This window comes from Rattus norvegicus, chromosome 16 (genome assembly GCF_036323735.1).
Source record: "Rattus norvegicus strain BN/NHsdMcwi chromosome 16, GRCr8, whole genome shotgun sequence".
NCBI lineage: Eukaryota > Metazoa > Chordata > Mammalia > Rodentia > Muridae > Rattus > Rattus norvegicus.
Genome location: NC_086034.1, coordinates 50,621,373 through 50,648,957, shown reverse-complemented (window position 1 = coordinate 50,648,957; position 27,585 = coordinate 50,621,373). Strand labels below are relative to the sequence as shown.

Genomic DNA, 27,585 nt, shown 5'->3' with positions numbered 1-27,585 from the left:
TCGAGGAGGAAGTGACAGAGGACAGGCAAGGGGGATTACAGTGTCCCTGCCAAATGCCACGAGGAGGTATATACTGACTTCATATTCCACGGCATAACAACTCCCAAGTCCAAACAGACATTCTTTTTTCAGAGGTGATAGTTGTCTAGCCATTTTCTTTTCTTTCTTTTTTTCTTTTTTTCATTTTTTAGGGAACCTCCCTATAGAAACCTAGCCACAGGGAACATATTAATCGTGACAGGTATAATACAGAGGAAAGAGCATGCACACGAGAGGGGTTCAAATCTGCTTCACGTTCCTCAGTTGTGAATCCTGTGATGGGATGAAATGCCCTTTGACCCTACCTCACGTGTAACCTGGGGGATTACTGTGCGGCTCTCTAATAACGTACACAAAGTATCTGACACGGTGCCTGGCACACTGGTCAGTGTGTTAAAAGGCAGGCTTTCACAGTCTTTTCTGTGTCACCTGCAGCGTTTTTACATGCCGCTGTCTGTCCTTCCTCTTCCTCCCATGACTACCGAGAAAGCAAGCAGAAAAGTATTGATACTCTGTCGGGGCTTCCCCAAGTACGCGCAGCGTTCCGGGGTGACTCAGTGTTGATCTTTAGCACGTGGAAAGTGTAAGAGCATTATGGAATCTTAGGGGAGGGTCCTGGGACCATGCTCTGATCTGCAACAGTTAGACATCTGTCGGCGGGACTCTGCTTTTTGCTGGCTGTCAATCTCCACAACGGTTTCGGTGAGTTACTGACCTACTCATCTAAGACATCTGGTAAAATACCACTGCCTGTTTAGCATATGATCGCACTGGATATTTTAATGGCCAAACTAGATCTGGCAAGTCTAACCCTTGCGTTCACTAGCTTTTGTTTAAAGAAGTTTAAAGCTTTTCTGTCCCCCCCCCCCCCCCCGTCTTTAAAGAGCGGCTGTTAGAAAAGTATCCCAAGGGTTCACTGTATGAAGCATCTTCAGGCAAGTACACGCACCAACGGGATATGGAAACTTTTGGGCTGATGGTAATCTATATTCATTTTTTGCTTTGAAGAAAGTCTTTCTCCTCATAATAATGGCACAAAAGACATTGCTCCTTGAACCTAGTAACTCTTCCAATTTGGAGAATTACGAATCATAGGCCAGAGGAGGAAACTTCCAAGTTCAGCAGTATGTTCTGAATGATCAGATATATATATATATGTTTATAAACTTTGCTATGTGGTGGTGGCACAGCCTTTAATCCCAGCTCTAGGGAGGCAGGGGCAGGCAGCTCTCTGAGTTCCAGGACAGCCAGGGCTACAGAGAAACCCTGTCCCAAAACAATAAAGAAACAAACAAAAATTTACCATAGTACAGTATTTTCAGATTACTTTTCTCAAGTCATTTCCCGAACTGAACCAGCTTTGTGCCAGTAAGAAGACGTGATCTGTCCTGGGTTCTGGTCACATTATCCTACCTCTTTAAACCTGGCTGTGTTTCAGATTTTGTTCTGTCTCATGAGACTTGGGTTATACAACTCAGTGGCTGCACATCTGAAATTCTTTATGACAAGACTTTTCTTTTTAATGAACCAACTTGAAAATATTTCTGAAGTTCCATCACACAATATATTTTGCAGTGAGTTATATAACTGTCCAATTAAGCAGCTTTAATTCCTTAGATGTTCTGTGATTCCGAGTTTCCTCATAAGACGGTGTTATTAAAAAACAATTTCAGAGAGTCACATTGAAACATGAAAAGGACACTGGAAAATATGCAAGAACCTTTAAGCGGGATGCTTACCTATGTCTAAAATCTTTATTTCTTGGTGGAAGCAGATAAAAGAAAGGTAGGAAAAAAAAGAAAGAAAGCAGAGTTAGAAAAGGCTTCTGAAATATAGTGAGATCAATAGTGCGGTTTAATTACGTGTATGGAAAACGGTGAGCTGAGAAAACACTGGCAATGAACTTTGTAGGCAAAATCTTATCAAACTGCTGTCAGAATTGGTTGGTTCTGACAATCACACTTAGGTCAGGACAGCGCCATGCTCTTTTGACTGTCTGCATTCTGGCCACCGAATGGCCGACCCCACCGAATGTCCCACACTCCTGCTCATTTACTATCTTGTCTTGGTTCCAGAGAAAACGTCTCAGGCCCCATTTCAGCTGCTGTGAAAGGAAAGATGGATACCTACGCTGCGTATTTACCCTACGGAAAACTGAAATGATTAAAAATACACGTGGCTTTACCTTCCAGTTTGCAGAAAGATCACTGGGGCGAGTAAGCTGTTTTCCGTACACTTTCTGTTCTTTCTCCCCTTAATAATACTATAGATTGTCATCCTTCTATCTCTACTTAAGGACTCTGTTCTTTCTAGAGTGAGTTTTAAACTTCGGGGTGTATGCTTAAATAAATAAATCAGCGTAGGGTATCTCATCCAGCTTTGTTTTTAAGGGTACGATGTTTGTCTCTGATTAAAACCCCCAAGAGAGGAAAGACGTACCTTAGTTCTAAAACACTTGTCACATTCCCAGAAGGGAATATTCGCCGGACGTAATTGAAATCCCCTACGTAGAGACTGCCGTCGATCCCACAGGCTAGCGCCACTGGGGCCAGAAGCTTGTTTCCATCGGCTTGACCATTGCAACTCGGGCACGAGATGCTCCGCCTCCGGCCGTTACCCATGATGCTGCTGACCACCGGAGGCTGCTGAGAGATGAACTGATTTTCCCCGTTTCCTTTGTACAGTATACCTGAAAGAAAGGACACGTTTCTTATGATGGAAATGGGTGACAAAAAAGCCAACACATTCCCTGGAAATCTCAGCACAGTGCGGTGGCTTTCTGATTTAGAAACTGTAAACTTTAGAGTTCTTACGGAAAGATCTCTATCTGTGACCTACGTAAGAGATCAGGATCATTATGGTGCATTTCAAAAGTACTGCTTGTTAGGAAGGGGAAGACTAGTGAGAGGGACAAAGGACTAAGAGGAGGAGCTTGAAACCCAAATTCTTAATACCAGTCATACTCAATCTTGGCTACACACCGAAACAGTCTGGAGTGCTGTAAGAAATACCGATGGCTGGTCCTCACCCCAAGAGATTCTGATTTAATTGGTCTGGGTGCAGCCTTAGCATTGCGATTTTCAAAAACTCTCCAGGTGATCTTAATGTGCGACCGCATTTGAGAACCATGCTCTATATAATATCCTTTAGGGAACAGGAAGTTTGTCTAATTGTTAATCAATGTGGAAAATATTATATAGTAACCTGATTAATAAAACGTACCCGGGGAATATGAGTTTCTTATGAATTTACCATGAGTTTTTAAAAATATTTTATGGAAACAAAGTTAGAGAGTATTTATTTATAGGTATCCTGAGAGCGAGAACACAATGCACACTGAGACATAGCGCTGGCCTATGAAGCCCTGTTTTTACTCTACTGTACTGTCAATGGGTAGTCTTGCTTCACATTTATGTGATGTAAGTTATACACACATGTGCGTGTGCACACACACACATACACAGATACATACACACACAGACACATATACACACACATATACACACACACAGACACACACACACATATACACAGACACACACAAACACACACAGAGACACATCACAGAGACACACACACAGACACATACACAGAGACACACACATATACTCACACACATACACACATACACACACAGATACATACATACAGACACATACACATGCACACACAAACACACACAGAGACACACACACAGACACAGAGACACACACAGACACACACAGAGACACACACACACAGACACATATACACACACATATACACACACACACAGACACACACACACATATACACAGACACACACAAACACACACAGAGACACATCACAGAGACACACACACAGACACATACACAGAGACACACACATATACTCACACACATACACACATACACACACAGATACATACATACAGACACATACACATGCACACACAAACACACACAGAGACACACACACAGACACATACATAGAGACACACACACATACACAGAGACACACACAGACACACACAGAGACACAGACATACAGACATACAGATGCACACACACACATATACACAGACACACACAAACACACACACATATACACACACACAAACACACACAGACACAAACATGCACACAGACACATACATACATACACAGAGACACACACACAGACACACACACACACACACACATACACAGAGACACATACACACACATAGCCAGAGACACACACACATATATACACAGACACACACAGAGACACAGAGACACACAGATACACACACACACATATACACACACACAAACACACACACAGACATATACACACATACACAGAGACACACACACAGAGACACATACACACACATACACAGAGACACACACAATATATACACAGACACACACAGAGACACAGACACAGAGACACAGAGACACACAGATACACACACACACACACACACAATGAAACTGATGCAGAAGGCAAATTTGTTATTCAAACTGAATTTTGCTTTAAGACTCGAAAGTGTCAATAATTTTACAAAGACAAAAATGCCAGTCTGCTCCTTAATGGGCTTTGCTGAAAATGTGAGAACAAAAAAATTCCCAGGGAATATTCAATATTTTCTTAGTAAGAGGCTAGATTTGAACTGAGACTTAATTTTGGTTCACTTCGCTGTTACCACATGCAGATCAATGGCTTGAGTCTGCTATCCATTGGCTTGTCAGCTGTTCCCGTCCTTTAAATATTTTATGATAGTCCTCAATGTATTATTATCTGAATAAGCCACTTGCTGCTCTGCCTTTAGAGCAGTATATATTGTATTTATTGGGCTTTCTTTGCCTCAAAGTAGTTCTCAGAGCTAATGACCATGCTTTGTAGCAGATAGACCGTTAAGGGAATAATCTTGCAAAGGTACAAACAGAAAACTCGAGAACATGATTTTTCCTCCACTTCAGGATAATTTGAAAGTGAAGAAGAGATCAGAATAATTACGTTCCCCTTATAGCTCAGTACATTTTAGGTGCATTTTGTGATGACTTTTTCTTAAAAAAAAAAGGCCTTGCTATTTGGGCGATGTAATAATCATGGCCAATTTACATAAAGAAATCAGGAATGATAAAACAGGCTTATTCAAATTTAAGGGAAAATAATTTAAATAAGTCTGGATCATAACAAGAGATGAGATGCTTTTTGCCTTGAATATTCAAAGACGGCACGGATGATACCTAAGATTTCTTCTTTCTGTGATTACATTATTTGACAATTATGGAAGCATAATTTCCTGGGAGAGTTGGTTCTGCATTTTTGATCGGAAGAAGAGCCATGAGTCAGCCTGGTGCTCTAGTGCCTCTGATTTATGCGATTACTTCGGATGATGGGCCCTTCACTTTTCCTCCAGTACAGCGAGACAGAAGGGAGAGCACTGTGATGTTTGTTCCCTCTTCCAGGGGGCCTGAACAAACACCTGTCACCCCTGGGTCTGTGTCTCCTTTGTCTATGTCTAGAACTCATCCAGCTCGACAGTTACAAATCACTTCGTTTATTCAATTAGGCACATGTCACTTTGGACAGCCACCACTTGTCAGACTGTTCTTGGACACAAGTTGAAACTGCAATCGGTTCACCATGGGACTCAGGTGACCTCGCATTTTCACGTAACGTATTTTAGAACACTACAGTTCACTTTTAAAATCTGACCTGGTCCTTTAGTAAAACGCCTCCTATACACTCTTGTTTAGAATATACATGTTTATGCATATTTATATTACCTAATCCCGTACGATATCTATATACTTCCTAATCTTTCCGAATGCTATTATCAAGTAACTAAATAGGGCTGAGTTACAGAGTCCTGCTGGGCTTTGACGCCTATATTACCCCTATGGCTTTACAGCCCCTTGAAGAAATCTTGTCGCATTTTACACTGAATTCTCGTCATCACTAAAGCAAACCTAGAACACTGTTCCCCAAGGTTTGTTTCTAAAGGACTCACGCAGGAATATGGAAACACGCAGACAAATATAGGAGATAGAATTTTAAATAATTTAATCAGGAGCAGCTCCAGGCATGGTTGGCACATGCCTATGCATTTTGAAAGACCATGATTCAGTTCAGCGTTACTCACAGCACAGACTGAGAGTACCGCCATCTCAAACAACACTGACGGCTCAAGGGAAGCTTGCAGTTGACACACGGAGAGCTCTCCTTGATTGGGAGTCATCTCCTCCTCCCCCTCCTCCCCCCTCCTCCTCCTCCTCTCCCTCCTCCTCCCCCTCGTCCTCCTCTTCCTCCTCTTCTTCCTCCCCGTCCTTCCCCTCCCCCCTCCTCCACCTCCTCTTCCTCTTTTAAGTTTTAAAGTTTTCTAGATGTGCCAAGCTATCTACGAAGCCAAGGACGATCCTGAGCCTCCCTCGCCCCCCACCTTCGCCTCTTCCCAAGAACTAGAATCACAGGTGTGCGCCACCAAGCCTAGTTCACGTGTGGATGTGGATACCACTCAGGGCTTTGTGCGTGCTAGCCAAGCACTCTCCTACACGAGCTACACCCCTGCATTTATAATGTATGTGCCGTGTGGTGCTTGAAATGGGCTCTGTTCCCAGCCTTCTGGAATGTCAATGGATGACCAGGACACGTGGGAAAGGAAGAGAGCTAAACACTGCTGCAAAATTGGTAAAGGCGTGAGGAGTATTTCTGTTTTATTTTTCTTCCCGAGTGATCTACATTTTACCCTTCATTATGTCCTCTCGGCAAGGCATCGGCATTTTCAAATACTGACTTGGAAACGATGACTCAGTATACTTAGGAAGTCAAGATATATTTTTGCAACTCTTATTTTTAAAGACAGAACAAACATCAAAGAAACATCACTCCAAACGTGACCATCAATCACGAGCACTTAATTGTGTGGTAGTCTCAATTCAACATTCCAAATCTTCCCAAGAGTCAAAAGGGATACTACTCAGCAAACCCGGACATTTCCTCTAGCTATTCCGAGAGGGATGGTGGAGACTTGTCAGTGTGAGAAGGTTTAAGACAGGTTAGGGCTGGTAACCAGATGGCCCGGCCTTTTCCACTGAGCATCTTGGATGCTCTGACATGTGGGCAAGCATGCGAATAGAATGTTGGTTGAGGGAACAGAATTCCTTCCCACCAGAGCCAATTTGTGTATGAGGAGAGGGTTCACACTCTGCAGTTTGGTTTGTGATGTCAGAAGTATTTTAGTTTTTATTTTTCTCTCAAGTTATTCATTTCTCCTAATATTCACAAAATCAAGCTACAGTATTTTTGAGTGAGAGTTTTTTTTCCCTTTTCTTTTTTTCTTACTTAATGCAGACTGACGTGTGTGTGTGTGTGTGTGTGTGTGTGTGTGTGTGTGTTTGTGTGTATGTGGCAGGGGATACAACTAGACACTTGAACAGACTAATTGTCAAGAATCTACTGGAAATCTCTTGGTAAAGTACCATGGATTTTCATTTTGGCTTACAATAAATCACACTGTTGCCAGTCTTGGTAACTCTTACACTGCTGTGAAGAATTAGGCCCTCACAGATGGATTTGTAGAGAGACACTCATATAGACAGAGTGATTTCACCAAAGTCAGGGAATTTACACTCTACTGGGCAAAGTACAAACACAGGAACACCGTAAAGTTCAGTAATAGAGTCCCACAATCCCATGGTCTTCCAATGATCTCGTTATCAGTATTCTGTTCTAATTCCAATCCTACGGTATTCAGAGGATAGAGAGCTCTCGTAGTATAATCAGAGCATGGGCAACCTTAGTGTGAGCAAGAACTTACCATTCTGAACATCCAGGACATGATGCTTGTCCAAGGTCCAGCCACCCATGTTCGAAGCATCCAACTCATAGCCTTGCAAAATGGCAGTCCTCTTTTCCCACAGAGTCAGGTCCAAGCACGACTCATACTCATACCCAACAGACACTGTAAGGGAAGTAAGTAAACCACAGCTCATCCTTTAGCTGTACAGGACAAGGAAGGAACTTTATGATTTGGAGGGAAACTCACAATTGTGATCTGAGTTAACAGCTCTCCTCATTTATTAAGCAGTTCGTTTTTAATGTAAAGGGATTCGACTACATGGGAGATTAAAAACAACCAACTCCAAATGTTACCGCACACTGACTTAATAGAAATTAAGACCTCTGTCACTCTTACAAGGGATTCTTAGCACAATATTAAGTTCAGATTGGGAAACTAGCTAAATAATTATAATAAGTTAGTAGCAAATTTTACTTAAACAAAACCAACAAAAATAATATTTGTTATATAAATAATCCAAACTGTTCAGTTCTTAAGAACTTTCATTATGGAAAATATTTATGGTAGGTATTTATGGTAGGAATTAATACCAACTCACAATTCACTTTAGTTCACAATGAATCACAAGGATTGTGATTGGTGAGAACTAATTCTACTCTAGACACTTTTTTTGTTTGAAGAACAACAACAAAAAAAGCTATTTTCTAGTAAATTTGAAGCTATAAAACCCATGATTTCCTTTAGTTGTTGATGTCCCGGCCTGAGCTTGCACTACACTTTATTACACATGTCAAGCTCTTTTGTCCGGTCACACAGCCAATCGAGTGATTTGGTATCTTCCCACTGGCCCTCTGAGCAGAGGAGCTGAAATAGTTCTTGGATCCCAATTTTGTTTGACCTTCTGCTAAAGATCATTGTGATGGAAACCCTGTTCACTGTCACATACAGAAAATGTTAAAATGATGATAAAAACTAGAGAGGTCAGGTCATAAAGGAAGGAGGAAAGTAAACAGAAGAGCATACCACAGGGAAAGAAAGAAAGAAAGGGAGGAAGGAAGAAAGAAAGAAAGGAAGGAAGAAAGGAAAGGAAAGGAAAGGAAGGAAGGAAGGAAGGAAGGAAGAAAGAAAGAAAGAGAGAGAAAGAAAGGTAAAAACAGTTACCAGGAGAAAGGACATAGTAATGGGAGATTTGTAAGACAGTTTCAGTGGAAATGCTAACAGCCTTTCCTCCCATTGTATGCGATACGTTCCTCTCCCCATGGTGGATCAAAAACAACTGGTATGTGACTTCCCTAGATGAACCTGCAGGCACATATTTACTTATCTTGTTACTTGCCATAGGTTTCTGAGATCCTCTTTGTAATTCTCTCACCTTGGCCCCATTTTCTCAGTGCAGAGGGATATCCGAGAAACTTACCAACTGCCTCTGACAGGCCGTAGACTTTCTGATTATATGCGTCTGTCTTATCCCAGATGAACGTGTAGGCCAGGTTTGGTGAGGCAGGGAACCACTTCTGGAAGAGTCTCCCGACCACAGCTACCATCAGATGGACCTTCATGAGGTTAAACGGTATGGTGGCCTGGGTCATGGTGACCTTCAGAACGGACTTGTACCCTGCCGCTCGGGAACTCAGGTAGGAAAGCTTCAAATCTGTCCCTGGAATTGTGGTTTCTTCATGCAGGACCTGCGTTTGAAAGAGGCACAAGCTCTTAACTGGGCTTGCGGATGCTGAGCTCGATACAGTGAGACACAGTGAGCAGAACTCAGCAGAGCACAGGAAATAAGACGCAGCTGGCTCCTTTTCACAAATAACATCTGAGCTGTCAACTTATCTGATAATCACAAAACAACTCCACGCCCAGCCTAATGCTTCCCTCCAGAAAGCGTCTTGTCATTTATTTGGAGTTAATCACACTCTCCATACCCCAGCTTATTGAGTCTGTAGTCTCAGTAGACTCTGATGAACGAATCTTCTATTCCAGTCACTTGGAGAACAGAGCTGACATTTGTACAGTGGTCACCTCAGAACAGGGACACACCATTAGCTGGTCCCTTAGAGGCTAAACCTAACTAAGACTATGGCCTCGTTAGCCTACCTGGGTCACTCTGTAAGAAAGACGGGAACAACAGCGAGGAGCACAGACACGTCTGGGTTAGATTGTAGTTGATTCCAGATACACGGTGAGAGGGGACGTAGCAGCAGCACATCCTCATAATTACATACTGAACTACACGGACCCACATTAAAACCACTGAGGTTTTTTTTTTTTTTTCCTGGAGCTGGGGACCAAACCCAGGGCCTTGCACTTGCTAGGCAAGCGCTCTACCACTGAGCTAAATCCCCAACCCCAAAACCACTGAGTTTTAATAACACGGTAAATGAGCTAATGTTTTAAAGCCGTGTGTCTTATTTTCCCAGAGGGAAGCATGTAAGATGAAACATGCTTCTGATTTCTGCCTGTAGGAAGCTAACTTTATCCATGTGAGGCTACCTCAATTACACACTACATATATGTTTAACCTGATGGTGAGCTGTCCATGTGGGTAGCTTAGTGAAAGGTACCTTATAGCTGAAGGGGTTTGCAACCCCACAGGAAGAACAACAATATCAACTAGCCACATCTCCCTCCACAGAGCTCCCAGGGACTAAACCACCAACCAAACAGTACACGGGGGGACCCATGGCTCCAGCTGCATATGTGGCAGAGGACGGCCTTGTCCAGCATCAGTAGGAAAAGCCCTTGGTCCTGTGAAGGCTCATTTCCCCAGTATAGGGGATGCCAGAGCAGTGAGGTGGGAGTGAGTGGCTGGGAGGGGGCTCACCCTCATAAAAGCAGGGGGAGGGGCACGGGAGTGGGGAAACAGGGAAAGGGGATAACATTTGAAATGCAAATACATAAAATATCCAATAAAAAAGAAATATACATTATACCCAAATAGTAATTAATGATTTTGAAATACATTTCAGTAGTATATAAAAATTCTTTAAAGGGTTTTCTAAAGAGACTCTACTTATGTTCTTATTAGTTTCATAACTAATAATGGATCTTTTTCTAGGCTTATTATGTGTCTGTGCAAGGCAACCTTTGTTGAACTCGTGCCTATCTCATCACTAAAAATGCTTCTTTCTTCTGTAGATGAATACCATCCCAAAAATCCACAACTGGTCAAAATTCAGAGGACAACTGCCCATGGTTTTCTCAATGCTAAATAATCCTCGTAAAGCTCGGGGAACACCACTGAAGGTAGGCGGGAAGACTGTAAGAGCGGGAGGACCAGGGCGCGCTTGCCGTATCTGTCAGAGAAACTGCACCCCCGAAATTCCAACAATATAGTTGCTTAAACACAGCCTAAGAAAATGACACGACCACCTGACATCCCATGTGGATGGCGTAAACCAAACAAGGTCTGAAGTCTAGCTGAAGAGCTGTGGATAATTAATGGCTGCCGAGACAGACGCAATCAGTCCTCCTAGGGAGGAGTCCTCTCCACCATCTAATTCCGAGCAGTCAGTCATGAACACATACACGTGGGGTGATGCCACATAGGCTCATATAGCTTACTGATACACACACAGATATATGTAGTAAGAATTAAAGAAGACACCATGGATTTCAGAAGGAGTTGGGGCGTGGAGGGTGTGGGAAGGGAAGAGGGAGGGGCGGAAATGATGTCAACAGAATACCCACATATAGAATTCAAATAAATAAACAAGCAAACAAAGTAACCTGTGTCTGAAAACAACCATTTCCTCTACTGGGAATGAGATGCATTCCTAAACGTTAGTATATATCGCTATACACACTAATCACTCAGGCACGAATGACTGCCTTTCCTGTTATAAAAATCTTGGAATAGTGGCTCCGTGTTCCCTATCCCTCTCTCGCAGCGCAGTGAGGAACAGTGCACACGGATTTACGTCTCCCCATTTGGATGTCTGAAGTAAAACTCCAGGCGTTATAGATGTATAACAGAACACACAGCAGGAAGTTGGCACCAAGGGACAGAGTAAAGTGACTCCCACTCTGGTCTGCACGGCAGCTGGTGTGAAGAGGAAGTGACGTGAGGTAACTATGAAGGAAGGCACAGCTCTAATGTTTCGGTTTAATACAGCCGAGGTCCTCACTAACTCTGCCGATACTCAGTCCTTGAGTGGTCTTGAGGAAGACCGTTTCTGAACACACCAAACCTTTCTAGTTTCTAACCTTTTATCCTTCCACCCCATCCACTCAGAAACTTCTTAAAGCTCCCCTACGTCTAAGAAAACCAGGAGATCTAATGCTGACGGATGTCTTAGAACAGAAGGATGGAGAGTAGACAATCTGAAGGGAACTTACTCTATTGTGAGAGGAAGAAAAGTCAATGCATTTGTTTGAAAAACAGTCTGTGAATCCTGACTGGCCCAGAAAATATAACATTTCCTCATAATTTACTTTCAAAATAATTTCCCATACATTCGATAGTCTTTCTTCTCGCAAGGGAATTCATTAATAACCACTTCCTGTGACCTGCTAGGACTTACTACTCTATTTCAAAATACCATGTTATTCTTAATTTTAATAACCGATTATTGTCTCTGTCATCATTAACCTACTTCCCAGGAACAAATATCTGTAATTTAGTTCATTAGACCATGCATTTCTGCTATGTAATTGAACCTTATCATGTTATATTTTATTACTTAGGAAATATAAATCCTGACAAAACGGGAAGATACACCCTTAAACCCTCCTGTGCCAGCTGCATAATTTGTTAGCTACTCTGGGTGCCTTCAAGCACTCAGAAGCTAGGGCTGCCGTCTGACACTCTGTATCTGTCTATTGTTTCCTTGCTGCTACTCCTGCCCCTTTTCATAGCTAAGGGCACCTGCTACCTGAGCTCTGGCCACCCAGACATACGAATAAAGCCCACGGGAGTCTGTTCATTATTTCTGTCTCCTGTCAGCTATCTTGTGACTTGGGTTAGCCAGACTCTTGCTTCCATACAGCCCAGGGAGTTCAGTGCCCCTTCTGGATGGGATTTTTCTCCTGTCTCTCTCCTCCCTCATTTACATTCTCCTCCTCTCCTCTCCTCCTCCTCCTCCTCCTCCTCCTCTTCCTCCTCCTCCTCCTCCCCCTCCTCCTCCTCCTCTTCTTCCTCCTCCTCCTCCTTTCTCCTCCTTGTTCTTCTTGTTCTTGCTGTTGTTCTCCTCCTCGTCCTCTTCTTCTTCCTTCTCTTCTTCCTCTCCCCTTCTTCCTCCCCTCCTCCTTCTTTTACATTCACTCATTTATCTTGTGCATGGGTATGGGTGGGGTTGTGACTGTAGGCTGGCAGATGATCTCAGGGAGTTGGTCCTTTCCTTCTGCCACATGGGATCAAATGCAGGTCATCAGCTTTGCTCAATGAGCTATCCCACCAGTGTCTACCCATCTTGTGGGCTCTCTGCTGCTGTCACTCATCAGCACATTTCCCGCCTCATCACTCTGTGAGATAGATGGCCCCCTCGGCAATGCTGCTTCTGGCTCACTCATGCATTGTTCTCTGACTTGAACTTCCCACTGCTCATTCAGATACTTACTGCACCTCTAATGACAGGGTTTGTGTCCTGGTAGTCTTGTCACCCTCCTCAGATTACGTCACACCTACTGTGTGAATGGCTAGCAAGGACACCACACTCATTCATGGACCTGTTGCCTATTTGAAACACATCATCGTGGGTAGATTTCACTAGAAATCTGTCACCCTCTGGACAGATATTACTTCTGAATGAGGCTGTTTTAGAACTAAGAAGTTACAAGTTACAAGGTGGACCTGGAGAATGGAGGATCAAATCGAATAAGGTCATGGTGCAGTTCCCAGAGCATCTGCTCAGTTTACTTGGACATTGGAAATCTCCGGAATGTCATTTCCACACAGTATTAGCCAGGAGAGCCTTCTTATAACCTCTACATTTTGATCTAGCCTCCTGCCATCTCTGTCTGCACTTCTTTATCTCAAACATGTTATAAGTGCATCTGTGAGCCAGCCCCCCCTCCCCAAGATTCCTACCCTGAATTTTAACCACCCCCTGGACTCAAACTCAACGTTTCCACTGACAAGTGCCACCTTGGCAGAGAGATCGCTTCCCCTTATTACAATATAGGATTCCCACTTCGACCTGCTTTACCCTGTGTTGGAGTTTCTAAAGCCTTATCTTAACTTGAAGCATATTAAGTGCTCAGTTTCTTCTCTCTTTCTGGTTGCTAAGCTTGCCGAGGGCAGGTACTCTGTCTGATTGGTTTACGACTGGTCCCCATTTACAATGGCTGCCATAGAACGAGCATTTCAAGCATGTTTGAAGAGTGAATGTGACAAAGCTGTTGTGTGTGCTTTGCGCTTTAAAGCTCATGCTGTTGTTGTTGTTGTTATTATTATTATTATTATTATTATTATTATTATTGATGTAGTACTGAGGATTGAACCCAAGAATCACACATGCTAGGCAAGTTCTTTACCAATGAGCAATGTTCCCAGCCCCCTTTAGTACTGTGATCTGCCTGACTTAGTTGCTGGAAACTTAATTCTGGTTCTCAGGGAGAACAGCAAATGCTTATAGCAGCTGAGGCATCTCTCTGGTCCCATCTACTTTTTATTTTGAAACAAGGTCTCCCTAGGTTGTCCGAAGGTGGCTCGGGTTCATTCTGTAGTCCAGGAAAGCCTTGAGCCTGCAATGTTCCTACCTCGGCCTCCTGAACAGCTGGGATTACAGAGCTGCACCATTGGCCTGGCTTCGAACCACATAGTTTTACTTTGCATATCAGAACGATATTCACTGGTGTTATACCTAATGTCTTGCCTTTAGGATCTGAAAGTTATTTCTAAACAAGGGGAAGGAAATTATCTGTAGTTATTTCAAGAGATAAACTGAATATTTAACATGACTGTTTCTTTAAAAGTTAGATATTTTATTCCTGTGGAGACTAAGGCACTAAGAGATAAATTATTAGACTTTAAAAGATGATAAGATAACTAAGTTTTTTTTGATAATACCCTTAGAAAGTTAATGTTTCCTGTCAAGAGTCACCTTTTCTAAGGCACTTTTTTCTACTCTAGGACACAGATCACGCGCACCTAGATATCACGAGAATCCTGGAAGTATTAAAAAGTGTCCTTTGCAACCCACGGCTGGAAATGCTTCTATGTGGGGATGCTGCCCTCGGTAGTGGCTCACCTGTGTCTCGGGGATGATGGGGCTGTCTTCAGGAGAAGACCTGAAGAAGGTGGACAATGGCGACGACACGATGACGGGACTCGGCCTCACAAACCCGCTGAGGTCACAGCTGGGAATATCGTTCTCTTCTTTCTTCATGACAAGGGTATCCATCACATAGAAGACATTCCAGGGAATCCACACAGTGTGGTGCTGAGTGAGGAACGGGGAACGCTCAAACACCAAGGTGAGAGAGGCGCCACCATTTGCCACCAAGTCAAACCTAAGACCAGACAAGATGCACTTAGTCTGACTAAGTGAGCTGTCAGTGGACAAGACTACCCAGTGAGCCGTCACTATCCAGTGACTAGCTTTGTGAACGCCGCCTTACAACAACTGACTCAGTGAGCTGTCCTGGTACGAAGACTAATTTAGCTCACCTCAAGCTAAGATGACTCACAAACAATGTTTCCTCCTAGTTTTCACATGAAATGGGTTCTCAAGCACTCAAACACCCCTTCTCTATCCACTGAGCTGTGTATTTTTATTTCCCTAACTTCCTGTCGGTCCTTTGGAGCCATCTGAACTCAGTTACAGGCAGCAAGAAACATCTCCAATAAAGATTTCAACACAACTCTTCAAAGACAAAAGACACCGTCCGACAGAACCACAGTCTGCTATCACGCCTCAGAAATGAACTATTATGGCGTATGAGTACATGACTCGCAATCTCTGCCTGCTGCACTGTCCTGGGTTTTTACAGTCTGAGGTGGTTGTCTTTCCGTTAAAGAGACAGTGCAGTATGACGGGTGACGGGCCGACGCCCAGCCTCATGCTGCACGTCCTCTGACAGGGACAGCGGGATGACTCACATTCCGTCCTGACGGGTAATAGTATATCCATACTCCGAGTAATGCAAAAACGACACGTTGACGCCGATAAGCGGGGTCCCGTCAGCCGTTAGTACTTGGCCTCTGATGACGGACGCGAGGCTGTGGGAAAAGTACAAGAGTCTGAGTGAATCTCTGTCGTCTTCGGCCAACATTACCATGATTTATAGATAATCCAGGCCAAAGGTAAAAATGTCCCTATCATAAACAATCAAGCACTATTCACAAAAGAGCAGGTCTGAAACAGCCCCAGACCATCTCCCTTTACCTTCAGTGTAATTTACGTCTCTAGATGCCTGGGGTTCGCCCTGAGTTTTAATTTGTTGCGATCTATTTTCTTTGGAGCATTATCAAGACTAGTAATTTTAAAAATTATAACTGACGCTTTTTCCCCCCATATATCATATATATGACTTCTCGAAGAAAAGTATCCTTTCCAGTGAATTCTGGGGCAATCTGTAAATCCGCTGGGACCATGAAGCACAAGATTTAAGGAGGCAATAAGAAACATGTGTTCAACAGCTTCTAATCTGTGGGTCTCAGTGCCTTAATGCAGTTCAATGACTGCAGACCCAGGAGTTCTGCATAAATCATCTTCCTTTGCTCAGCGAGACGCAAGACACCTGCTTTCAGTTTCTGGTTGATTTTCAGGTCATTACTGCTCTGTAAAACACCAGTCAAACAGCTTATGCAACCTCACTGCCATGCCGTTAGCAGCTCCATTACACTAATTCATAATTTATATTATTTAGTGAGCTCAGCTAAAAAAAAGTGCACTTCTGTTTTGCCTTTTGGGGTCTTTTCATCGTGCCTTCGGAAATGTTTCCAACTGTGCTCAAAAATAAATCAACTAGTTAAATGAAGATTTATTGACATCCTTAATGGGATGTCCTGTTAAGTCTCAGGTACTGCAGTTGACAAAGTATGTGAACGGTGTCAAAAATGCTCGAAATGGGAAGTCTGATGAAGAATTTTTCAAAAAAGGAAAAAAATATATAAGCAGTTTTCTCAAACACACACTCATCAGCATCTCACAGAACGCACGCAGAACTGTTCTCGAGACCCTTCCGCGTCTCTATTAGGAAAGCAAGCATTAACCTCTTATTGAACGGACTTTCTCCAGGGAGCACGTGGGTGCTATCCGACCCAATCAGGAAACTGATTCGGTCATAGAAGGACTTGGCAGCTTGCTGAGATGGCGTCTGAAGGCTCTGGCTAATGACGTCCTGAGGATCGGGCAAGCCACGGCAGTAGGGCTGGTTTTGGCAGGAGCTCTGGAGGCAGCAGTCAGGGTCCATGCAGTCCACGAGTCCATCTGCAGAGAGAGCAGCAAACTGGTTAGCCGGATCCGTTCCTGGCGTGGAGGCACAGGGTGACTTGTTCGATGGGTGGGTTTGTTCCGTGCCAGTTAATTTACCACTGTGTATCTGGTGGCTCTCTCTATGAGGCATCCCTTCTGAAGCCTCATGGAATACAGATGTCTCATTCACACCTGTTTTTACAGAACAAAAAGAGCTAGATTGAGGACGGTTCAAAGTAATCATGTAATATTTATTCCCAGTGAGGAATATGGATTACTGATTAGAATACCATATTAGTAGGAAGGAATCAAGGTTATTTGTAAGCACAATTATTGAAGCTGCCTATGTTCTAGAGAAATGGCCGAGGAGTTCCCACACTAGGCACATAGAGAAAACAGACCGGTACCCAGGTACGGTGAAGCTCTAAAACTAGGAAAAGTTCTGCGAAGGGAAAGATGGGAAAGTGCTAACACAAACACGCTAACACGAAGTGGGTGAGTTTAGCCAGCCATCTTCCTTAGAAATAGTTCTCCTAAGAGGGTAAATCATGTTCCAGCAGGGAGTAAGGCATTTCTAAATTGATCTTTTTCTTTGCTAACTTTAAAGTACAGTATTAGTATTTAAAAAAAAAAACACATGGCAAATGTGAATTAGTCATGATCATGGAGGTTATAAAACTATCAACCATGAACCATGGAGGTACCATATTCGTGATGTAAAGGAGCATTGTACAGTCACCGATGCCTCTGCTGGAATATTACAAAGGAACACTGGTGGCTCACAGTCACCCGACACATGACACGTTTCTGTTGACAAGGAGCTGCACGTCAGTGGGTGGTCTCAAAAGACCTGGCCTTGCTGCCTACGAGTGTGGCCTGCTTGCCCAGCGAACATGGGCTGCCAGGAACATGTCACCATGCACATAATATTTAATAGTGGTAATAGATAATTATGTTGATGGTTTATTATTTGTTCCATGATACCATCTGCCATCACTTTAGAGTATATTCCGTCCAATGTAATGAAGCGACGTGCCTTGTTATGACAACCGAAGCTTCTCATGTCTCAGGATCAATGTCTCACTTTAATATTAGGTGACTGGGGTAAGTGACTGCTGTATATGTCTAGATTTCTGTAAGACATTTGCAAGTCTGTGCAGTGATTAAATGGTTTGGCGATGCAGGTCTCAGAACGTATCTCCAGCATGAAGTGAGGCAGGCCTGATAAATTCTGTGTGAGGCCTGTCACCAACCATGTGATATGTGAGTGGCTGTCAGTCATTGCCATGGCCCGCCCTTTAAGCCCATTGGCTGTTCACCAGTTAAATACGTATAACTAGACCTGCTTCATAACTGTATCTCAGAATAGATTAATAAAAAATAGTGTGAAGACATCAAACATTCTTGAGTAACTGACAAGAAGGTCTGAAGCTACCTTACACGTAAGGTGCAGGTGATCTTATGAAAAACCCAGATGAAAAAATATTTAGATGATGGGTCTGTGTTTTATTTATACAAGGGGCAACCCCCCCTTTCAGTTCCTGTTAAACGAATCCTAATAATTTATTTGCTTTACACCATACTTAGTTTGCCATTTCCTTATCTGATGGCAAATGGAGACAGGAGGTAGTGACGCTGATGAGCCGGCAGGATGGCTCAGTGGTTAGACATGTCTGCAACCAGGGTCTGTTATGACCTGAGTTTGATCCCAGGACCCACATGGTGGAAGGAGAGAACTGACTCCCACAAGCTGTCCTCTGATCTCCACGTGCCTGCTGTGTAGCATATGTATACCCTTCAAAACAAATAAAAATGCACTAAATTCTCTTAACCAAAGAAATAGATTAAACTTCTAGTCTAGAGGAAAGGGAACAGCAACACAGGAGAGAGAGGAAAGAAACATGAGACACAGGTAGAACCCTTAGTCCCAGTGTCTGCTTAGGAAGAATGGAGCAGGCCTTTTGTTTACTTCATTCACTCCCGCCCTCCCTTGATTTTTGATTTCAATCTGTAGCTTCTCCAACTCTCAGACCATGCACATACACATGCGTACTCCTTTCACTTTGGTCCCAAAATGTCAGGATGACGTCAGGAAGTACATGAACAGAGCCTCTGTCTCTCTGTCCGATGTTCACTGGAATGAAACATAAGGTTGTGGAGTAAGGATTGCTGTAGCCAGCTTTCTGCTACCACAGGACCTATCTGGCAACCGGTCCATCCCAGAATGAGCAGAGTCAAAGGCTTGAGAAAACCCAGCAGGTCATAAACACAGTGGCCTCCTTGGGGTCTTTTAATAAGCTGCCCTTGGCCTTCTAGAAGCTAAAGCATTCTTTTTTACTTTAAGTCTATTTAGGTTGGATTTTTTTGGTAATCCCTTGAAACTGGATCCACAGACAGCAACTAAAATTCTCTCTTATGTCCTTTGAAGTTGGAGGAAGCGAGTTCAATAGGGGGTACCTGACATATATTTAAGGTGTTGGTCTCTTCTTACATAAGCATTTTAAAAGATTGTGATAATTTCTATACACATAGAAATGAGTGGGTCTGAATTTCTGATAAGAGATATTACATATTTTCTCTTTATGGGTGCCATTTTTATGTAGATAGTGCACATTACGAAGGTCATGGGTTGTGGACTATTTGAAGCAGCATGCTTTAATTCTTTGGCAAAAATCTAAAACCATGTGTTAAGATAATCAAATGAAACTGAGCTTTGAAATTTCATGTAAATTTATCAAAATATTTCTTTCCAACTGAAAAAGCCATAGAGATGAAAAATGTATAAATATTTTTTGATATTTCGAATGGAAGAAAGATGAGGCCGTGCTGAGGACTTCATGAGGACATATCTTAATAATAATGTGTAATTTCCCAGCTCTCTCTCTCTCTTGGAATGGAAACACAGATTTCAAGACCTAGTACTCTCAGGCAGTAGATGATTGGCTTGTGACTTCAATATCACTTTCGGCTTCAAAAACAAAATAGAACAACCCCTTAAAACCATCTTTAACCTTTAAGTGGCGATTGACAATCGTGTGTAGAATTTCTATGGGGATCCTTTAGTATGTGTTCTATGATCTAGTTCACTTCGCACTCTGAGTGGCTTTAGAGCATGATACATATGTCTGAGAGAATAATTAAACACTGCTTTTTTATGTTCCTACAGAACACTCCTCCACAGGGAGAGCACCTTCAAATATTATATTTAATCTCCATTAATCTGGTGAATTAAGAGTTAACTGCTCCCATCCCAATACTCCCACAACACCCTCCCTTAGGCAATATATGGTCCAGCTGCCAAAGAGGAGCGCTCAGAGTCAGCCATCCATCTTTGTTAGTTTATAAAAAGCAAGTGTACATCTGGCTTGTAGTCTGCAGGTCATAAAACTGTACGAGATTGACACCTTCTGAACTAATCAGTTGGAAATGCATTTTTACAAGCCGCTCTGCTAACATCCATCAGACAAAGAATCTCATTTTCAACCAGCAAGATGCAGGGACACACTGTTTGTTATTTTTGTGCAGAGTTTATCAGTAACTTGCCCAAGCAAGTGACGGATGGTTATGAATCTGGCTTCCTATAACTTGAGAAGACATTTTTCATTCTTTGTCTGCACTCACAGCAGAGAGGCCTATCTGGTATGACTAAGTTGATTACCCACTTGCCCAAATGTACAGCGTTGCAAAACTGTCTCTGTGGAATAGCTTCTGAAAGTCACTGGGATTCCATTGTAGTCGAGAGAACACTACGGCGGCTTACATTTGGCCTGGAATAGTCGCCATTTTTAACAACATTAATCGAAGGAGAAAAAAAAAAAAACCCTTGGAAGATCAGAAAATGTCAGAGCTCACTGAATAGCAACCTTCATTATTAGTGAAGAGCGGTTCTTCACATTGGGCTGTGCTGTAAGTGGCACTCTGATGTAAAGTAGATGTGTAATTCATGCTTCCCTCTGTTTGATTCCTAACATTATTGCTTTAGTTATATTCCGTCCATATCTTAAACAACATTCTTGCCTTCCCTGAGGCATCTGCTGGTCTTTAATAGTGGTTAGTTAGGTTTATTTTATAGAGTGCCCAATGGTAGGTATTTTTAGGTTTTGTGAGCCATGTCGCTATGAAGCAGTCCTTGTGAAGAAGCTTCAACAAACGAGGGGATGAGGGCGACCACAGAGGTTCAGTCAGAACTTATTTACAAATGTCAGCCTGTGGCCACAATGGCTTACCTCTGGTCTCGCCTCCAGGTTTCCACCCTGTCCTATTTTGTTTTTTATAACATTTTAAGTCACTTCGCATCATCCTCGATATATTTTTCTGTCAGGCTTAATCGGCACACCTTCAGTCAGATTATTAAACTCGGGCTCTCACCTCTGATACCCGCCTTGCTCTGTTTTTCCAGACTCTCACTTTTTTCTTCAAAGTATGGGCATTTTAATTTTTTTTCTAAAATTTTTATTAAAAAAGTCTTATCTTTTCCTTAAAGCTAATTACAGCTTATCGCCTTTGCTCTCGCCTACTGCAAGGTCCCAACCCTGAGGCAGGATTGTGACTGTGAGATTTATCAGTGTGTCACGTGCAGTGCATGACTGTTTCCAGTGAACATGGGGGGCTCCTTTCTACTGAATGGGATCTGACTCTCCCCTGATTCTCGTTCTATGGGAACCAGTGCTGTCTTGGGGTCTTCAAGTTCATACTCATATCATTTTTGTGCTCTTGGCTCCAGCGTGATCAATTTTTGACCTATAAAAAAATCTGCCTTCTAGATCTTTCTAGCTGCATATGATACAGACATGAAAAGCCAAACACATCTCAGCTGTTCAACATGATTCAACCACAACGTACATCTTTCCCTTCCTCTCTAGATTCGTTCCTTCCCTATATTTCCAATATCATGAGTGGTACCAACCAATCTACCCTACATCACCTTTTCTTTGTTAAAAGTTATATTTATGGGTTGGGGATTTAGCTCAGTGGTAGAGCGCTTGCCTAGGAAGCGCAAGGCCCTGGGTTCGGTCCCCAGCTCCAGAAAAAAAAAAAAGAACCAAAAAAAAAAAGTTATATTTATTACCACCCCCCACACATACACACACACACACACACACACACACACACACACACACACACACACACACACACACACTGTGTATTCACCACACATTATTATGTACCAAGAGAAAAATAACAACCCCCATTACTAACAGTGTATGAGAAGTGAAATGAATCAGGACAACCATGTGGATAGAAAATAGGTTGATGGTAACAGAATCATGACCTCACATAGGAACCAATTGTCTTCCAAACCACTAATCACTTTTCCCAAGCCAATGATACCTTTTTAAACTTGTGCCAGCAGCCTCTCTCTGAAATCTGGAGTTCCTTTGGAGAAGGGGATCACTGTCAATTCCCCAGAGCACAGATCTTTGTCAGAGACCTTATCATGAGGAAGACTCCCCTTAGCTTCAAAAGGCCACAGCCACCCAGTGCACACAGCAGCTGTTTGAACCATGAAAAGACATGGCTGCAGGTTTACTTCCTGGGAATGCATAGGTATTAAGAGTGAAGAAGGACTCCACTCCATCCAGTCTACTAGTGTCCCTTCTTCCTGCTCCTTCAGAAGCTCCTGCCCATTGTTTGGATATTTGAAGTCACTGTGTCTGAAAGACAACAGGAAAGGAAGGACCCAGGAAGGCAAGTACGGGTACCTTTTAGTGACTTTAGTGACTGAGGAAAGCAAGTGACTGGTTCCTTCTTTATATCAGACAGTGGCGATGGGGTTGGTCACGGTGGGAAAAAGGAAACTAGTATGGAGTAGATGAAAGTCACTGGTATTTCCCTGTATGTACTTGTTTATATAAACATCCATCCATCCATCCATCCATCCATCCATCCATCCATCAATCTATCATCTATCTATCTATCTATCTATCTATCTATCTTCCTATCTATCATCTATCTATCTATCTATCTTCCTATCTATCATCTATCTATCTATCTATCTATCTATCTATCTATCATCTATCTTCCTGTCTGTCTGTCTATCTATCTATCTTCCTATCTCTATCTATCTATCTATCTATCTATCTATCTATCTATCTATCTATCTATCTGTGTATATTCATCATACATTGTATTGTGTTTTATAAAGACGTTTTTATATAAGCCTATCACTTTGACTATAACTTAATCTATCTTTGTCACTTCTGGGAATGGGAAACCACTTTCCCAAGACTGTGTTTAAAGAAAACAAGCGCGCGCGCGCGCGCACACACACACACACACACACACACACACACACACACACACACACACACACAGTGTTGTTTGTTTAATTTCTGGCCAGGGCAAATCAACCTCTTCTCCCACTCCTTTTCAGCTACTGACTATGTCAAATCAGGTTACTTAGAGGCGTGCTGGCTAATTCAATATTCTGACATCAGACGACATAGATAACAGACCTACAACTCTCCACTGTCCCCATGTCCTAAGGTTTCTGTACCACCTTAATTTTAAGCCTCCCTTTTTTTTTTGTTCTTTTTGTCACATGGTCCCACTATCCTACATAGACAGGTCATGCATCTCGATTTGGCCTTTAGTATGGCAGACACCGTCTCCAAGGCACTACCATATGCCTATAGCAAAGAAATCTCTAGCTTGGGCTCCCAGGCACCCAAGGTGACCACCTCAGGATGTGATGAAGGCAGCTGTGAGATTCCTTCTTTGAAGAACAACAGAACTAGGTTAGAGACAGCCATGCAAAATCTGTGAGATAACAGAGAATTCACAGGAGTAGTTCTATCCGCTCAGATTCCCTCAGAGGGAGAAGCCTAGCGATAGCAGAGTTTCATGCTAATAAGAATAAACAAAGGGGAATGGGGCCAATTCACAGTTGATAAATTTTTGAGGAAAAGGAAAAACCTCCTTGGCTGATAATAATACCAAAGAGTTGATTAGCCCCTAAATTACTCTGCCTGTCTCTACAGACTTGGCCCGTAGTTTGCATCCCTCTGAGAGCAAGTAGGACCTCCTCAAAGTAATCTCCTTTTAGAGGACTACAAAAACCTGGACCGCACAATCAAGGAGAAAGAGTCACTCTCCTCCCCTGATGCCAGAGACAATGGGATTGGAGCTCTTCCGGGGAAAGCAAGGAGTTAGGTTGCCATCTGGGCTATGTCTCAGAGAGGATTAATGCTGCCATTTCTGTAAGCAGGTGATCACAAGGAGTTTGGGTAACAAGGTATTATTAGCTAGGAAAGCTCTGAGGGCTGGCAACTGCTGGATTCCATTAGGAGCGGGGAAGAAAGGAGGCTTTAGGTAGGGTTACTGGCTTGTCTTGATAGCCAAGGAAAGTAACTTGGAAAGATCATCAGTCTGCAAGCAAGTTAACCAGTTATGTGTGGTGCAGGGTATGCCTGGTGCTGAGGGATGCTGGCTCAGTCACTGGAGGAGTTAGGCCCCAGTCAACCTTGTCTGCTTTGGCAACTTTCTAGGACTAGTCAAGATAAAGCACCCCAGAACCACAGGAAGGAAAATCCGAATGACAATGGCTGCAACCGCAGAACAATCCAAATACATTCTTTTCCACTTAAAATCTTCAAAGCCCCCTAATTCTTTTTTATAGGTGAAACAATCGAGAGAGTGGAGTTGCAGATGTGGTTGAACACCCTGTAATTGCTACATGGTGGAGGGAAAGTCTGCCTGCCTCTATAAACTCTGTGCTCTCCAGCCAACACTACTGTCCAGGATGACTATCTCCCGGAAGAGCAGGGCTGGAGGCCTTGAGGAGGTGATCTCAGACTCAGACGGCAACTCCAACCAGACACCAGATTCGCTCCTAATGGTTTGTCAAAATTAAACAGCTGTCAGGGGCAACGATTCCATCACCAACTCCCACTCTCTATTCTCTGAAATTAAAATACAATAGCATGGGGGATGTGCTCAAACGGGAGAATAGTTATTCCTTGCCGAAGGCTTAAATTGGGTGGAATATTGCAATCGTTTTATAGGGGTGTAAAGTTAAGGATAAAAAGACAGTGGAATTCAGCCTCAAGGGGACCGCTCTCTCTTGCTTTCCTTTTTTATTTTCTTCTCCTTCCTCCTTTTTTTTCCCTCTCACTGATCATTTTTAACAGAAGAGCCTAAAAAAAAATGCCTGGCATCTTTTGGCTTGTTTAGTTATTAAAACACTTCTGGGGCACTCCCGACGCACAGTGCCCTCAATACATTGTTGCAGAGGATAGCCACCCGGGAATCAGAAAAAGGAACGGGGAACAATGGACTTTATACAGAAACTCAGTAACCTTGCCCCTTCCATGAACAACAATCACCAGGCTTTCGGTTCAGAAGAATCGGGGAGTGCAATCAAGCCATCGACACTCACACATTTTCGACCAACCTAATCTTCAGGGATCGGTCTTTCCTTCCCAACAGATACTTATGCAGTCGCTGTAACTTACGGACCCAGGCTCTGGCACTTAGTTTTAGGTTCCGCCTTCCTTACCTCCTTCGTTGTCTTTGCTGTCTGTACAGAGAGTCTCCATGGCTACATCACAGCCCGCTCCTCTCCACCCTGGCTGGCAGACACAATGCCAGCCGTTTTGGTCGAGTGTACATCTCCCATTGCTGTTGCACAAGCCGGGGCAACCCTCTGTCAAGACAAGGAAGGAAAACACCAGTGATTTGAGTATGGAAAGACCTTGCATCTGAAGGAAACAGATACGGGACACGTAGTGGAAACAGGCCTTTATAAACAGCACAAAGACTGTAATTGCACATGGATAGAGACAGCAACGTTATCTAAGGATCTAGTTCTTACCCAAGTGGCATCTTTGATTGGCCTGACCCTTGAGACACCACTTACCTGTGTAGGACAGAAATATATGCAAGGACCCACTAAGTAGCTTCAGGCCAGACAAAATTAACCTGACATTTCTTCCCCCCTTTTGCAAAGCAACAAGATATAGTATAGGGTTTGGGAAAACATCTCAGGAAAATAATTTCAGAACCCCTTGATCCAATTTTTTAATCCGTTACAAACATTGCTAGAAGCTTCTTTTTAAAGCACCTCGTTGCTTTAAAAAAAATTCTTCTAAATTCAAGAACACGTGGATGGGAATTTATGACTGATGTTTAAAAAGGGAACATTAATTTTATCTGGCCTCAGAGTTGCCGAATATTCATGTGAAATTACAGTGTATTAAATAGTCGCACAAAGTATAGGTCAGTATTAATGACTATACTTTATGCCAAGAGTACATTCCTTCTCACAGAATAAGCAAAGCCCAGGGAAACTGAAGCAGCTTTAGCATCTGTTCTAACAAACATTAGGATTCAGGCTGCATACGGATGGGACAGGACCAACAGGATTTCCAACTAAATGTAAGAGCTGTGCATATTTGACTACGTAGGACGGACAAAATGAAATACCATAAGGACCACAATAAAACATTGAAAGACTAAACAAAAACACGGTAGTGACGTGCTTCAAGACAGATAGCGAGGGGTGATATTTTGTGACAATCTCCCTAAGGCTTTGATGCTGTTACCTTTATATCCTATCTTGTCTGCTTTTATGGGCAAGAAGGGAAAATTTGGGAAATAATTAATTTAAATATATCCAAAATTGATAATTGTCTCAGTTTTCATAATTTTTCCCCCCCAAAAACCAAATTTTTGTCACTTCCTACTGATGACATCTGGCATGCAGCCAACATGGTCTACTTATGAAGGATGACACTGAGGTGGGTTCTGCGGTCCCTGTTTATGAGTGTGACATAGCACTGATAGAAATAAGGATTAAATGCTCTAAGCTCCTGCAGTGACCTGGCTAGCAATCAAGTCTCTCTGGCCAGCTTTAATCACTCAGTGTAAAATACATATAATAAAACACTTGCTCCAGCAACGGGGTGTCGTTACACAGCTTCTTACCACGAGAACACCCCACTTGTTTTGGACCTAAGCTTTAAGGGAGCAATGTGTCGTAAGATGTTTAGCCTGTATTCAAATGAGGATTCGTGCATGGGTCTCCAGTGTGGACTTGAGAAGGAAACCTCTCAAAGAGGTGTTCTGTTTCTTAAGCTGTTTCTTTTACAGCCAGCAGGAAGAAGGTTGCCTTCTGACAAAATGATACTGAAGGATGTCATCAGGCCAGGATAAGATTAATTTTGTGGTTTACTTTGTCTTTAGACAGTTACCGTCTGTATCTATGGATTGTTCAGACGTAAAAGGTGAGTGTTCCTTGTGGGTGTTCTCTCTTGGGATTTTTATTTTACTGAAGTAGAAGTATTCGATTGCCCCACTGCCCGTGTGCAGCATGAGCTGCTGCTTGCACACGGAATCAGGATAGGAAAGCCTGGATATTGCCATGAATATTTTCATATTCTAATGGAAAACACAAACAGGGAAAGGAAAATAGGTCA

At 42.8% G+C, this 27,585-nt stretch overlaps 1 protein-coding gene across 22 annotated transcripts in view; it reads right to left on the bottom strand.

Annotated features, from left to right (window-relative positions):
- Tenm3 (teneurin transmembrane protein 3) overlaps positions 1-27,585 on the bottom strand; it is a 2,726,621-nt gene that overhangs the window by 62,395 nt on the left and 2,636,641 nt on the right. For 12 of the 22 annotated variants that reach the window (XM_063275416.1, XM_039094506.2, XM_039094511.2 and 9 more), the window contains 9 exons: positions 26,713-26,733; positions 25,668-25,814; positions 16,969-17,185; positions 15,853-15,972; positions 15,002-15,263; positions 9,229-9,496; positions 7,830-7,973; positions 2,479-2,728; positions 1,779-1,799 (listed from right to left, as the gene is read on the bottom strand). In XM_063275416.1, coding sequence (XP_063131486.1) covers positions 1,779-1,799; positions 2,479-2,728; positions 7,830-7,973; positions 9,229-9,496; positions 15,002-15,263; positions 15,853-15,972; positions 16,969-17,185; positions 25,668-25,814; positions 26,713-26,733 — 1,450 coding nt within the window. The remainder of the gene's footprint in view (positions 1-1,778; positions 1,800-2,478; positions 2,729-7,829; positions 7,974-9,228; positions 9,497-15,001; positions 15,264-15,852; positions 15,973-16,968; positions 17,186-25,667; positions 25,815-26,712; positions 26,734-27,585) is intronic. The other 10 variants (XM_039094512.2, XM_039094514.2, XM_063275418.1 and 7 more) reach the window with 4 other exon arrangements.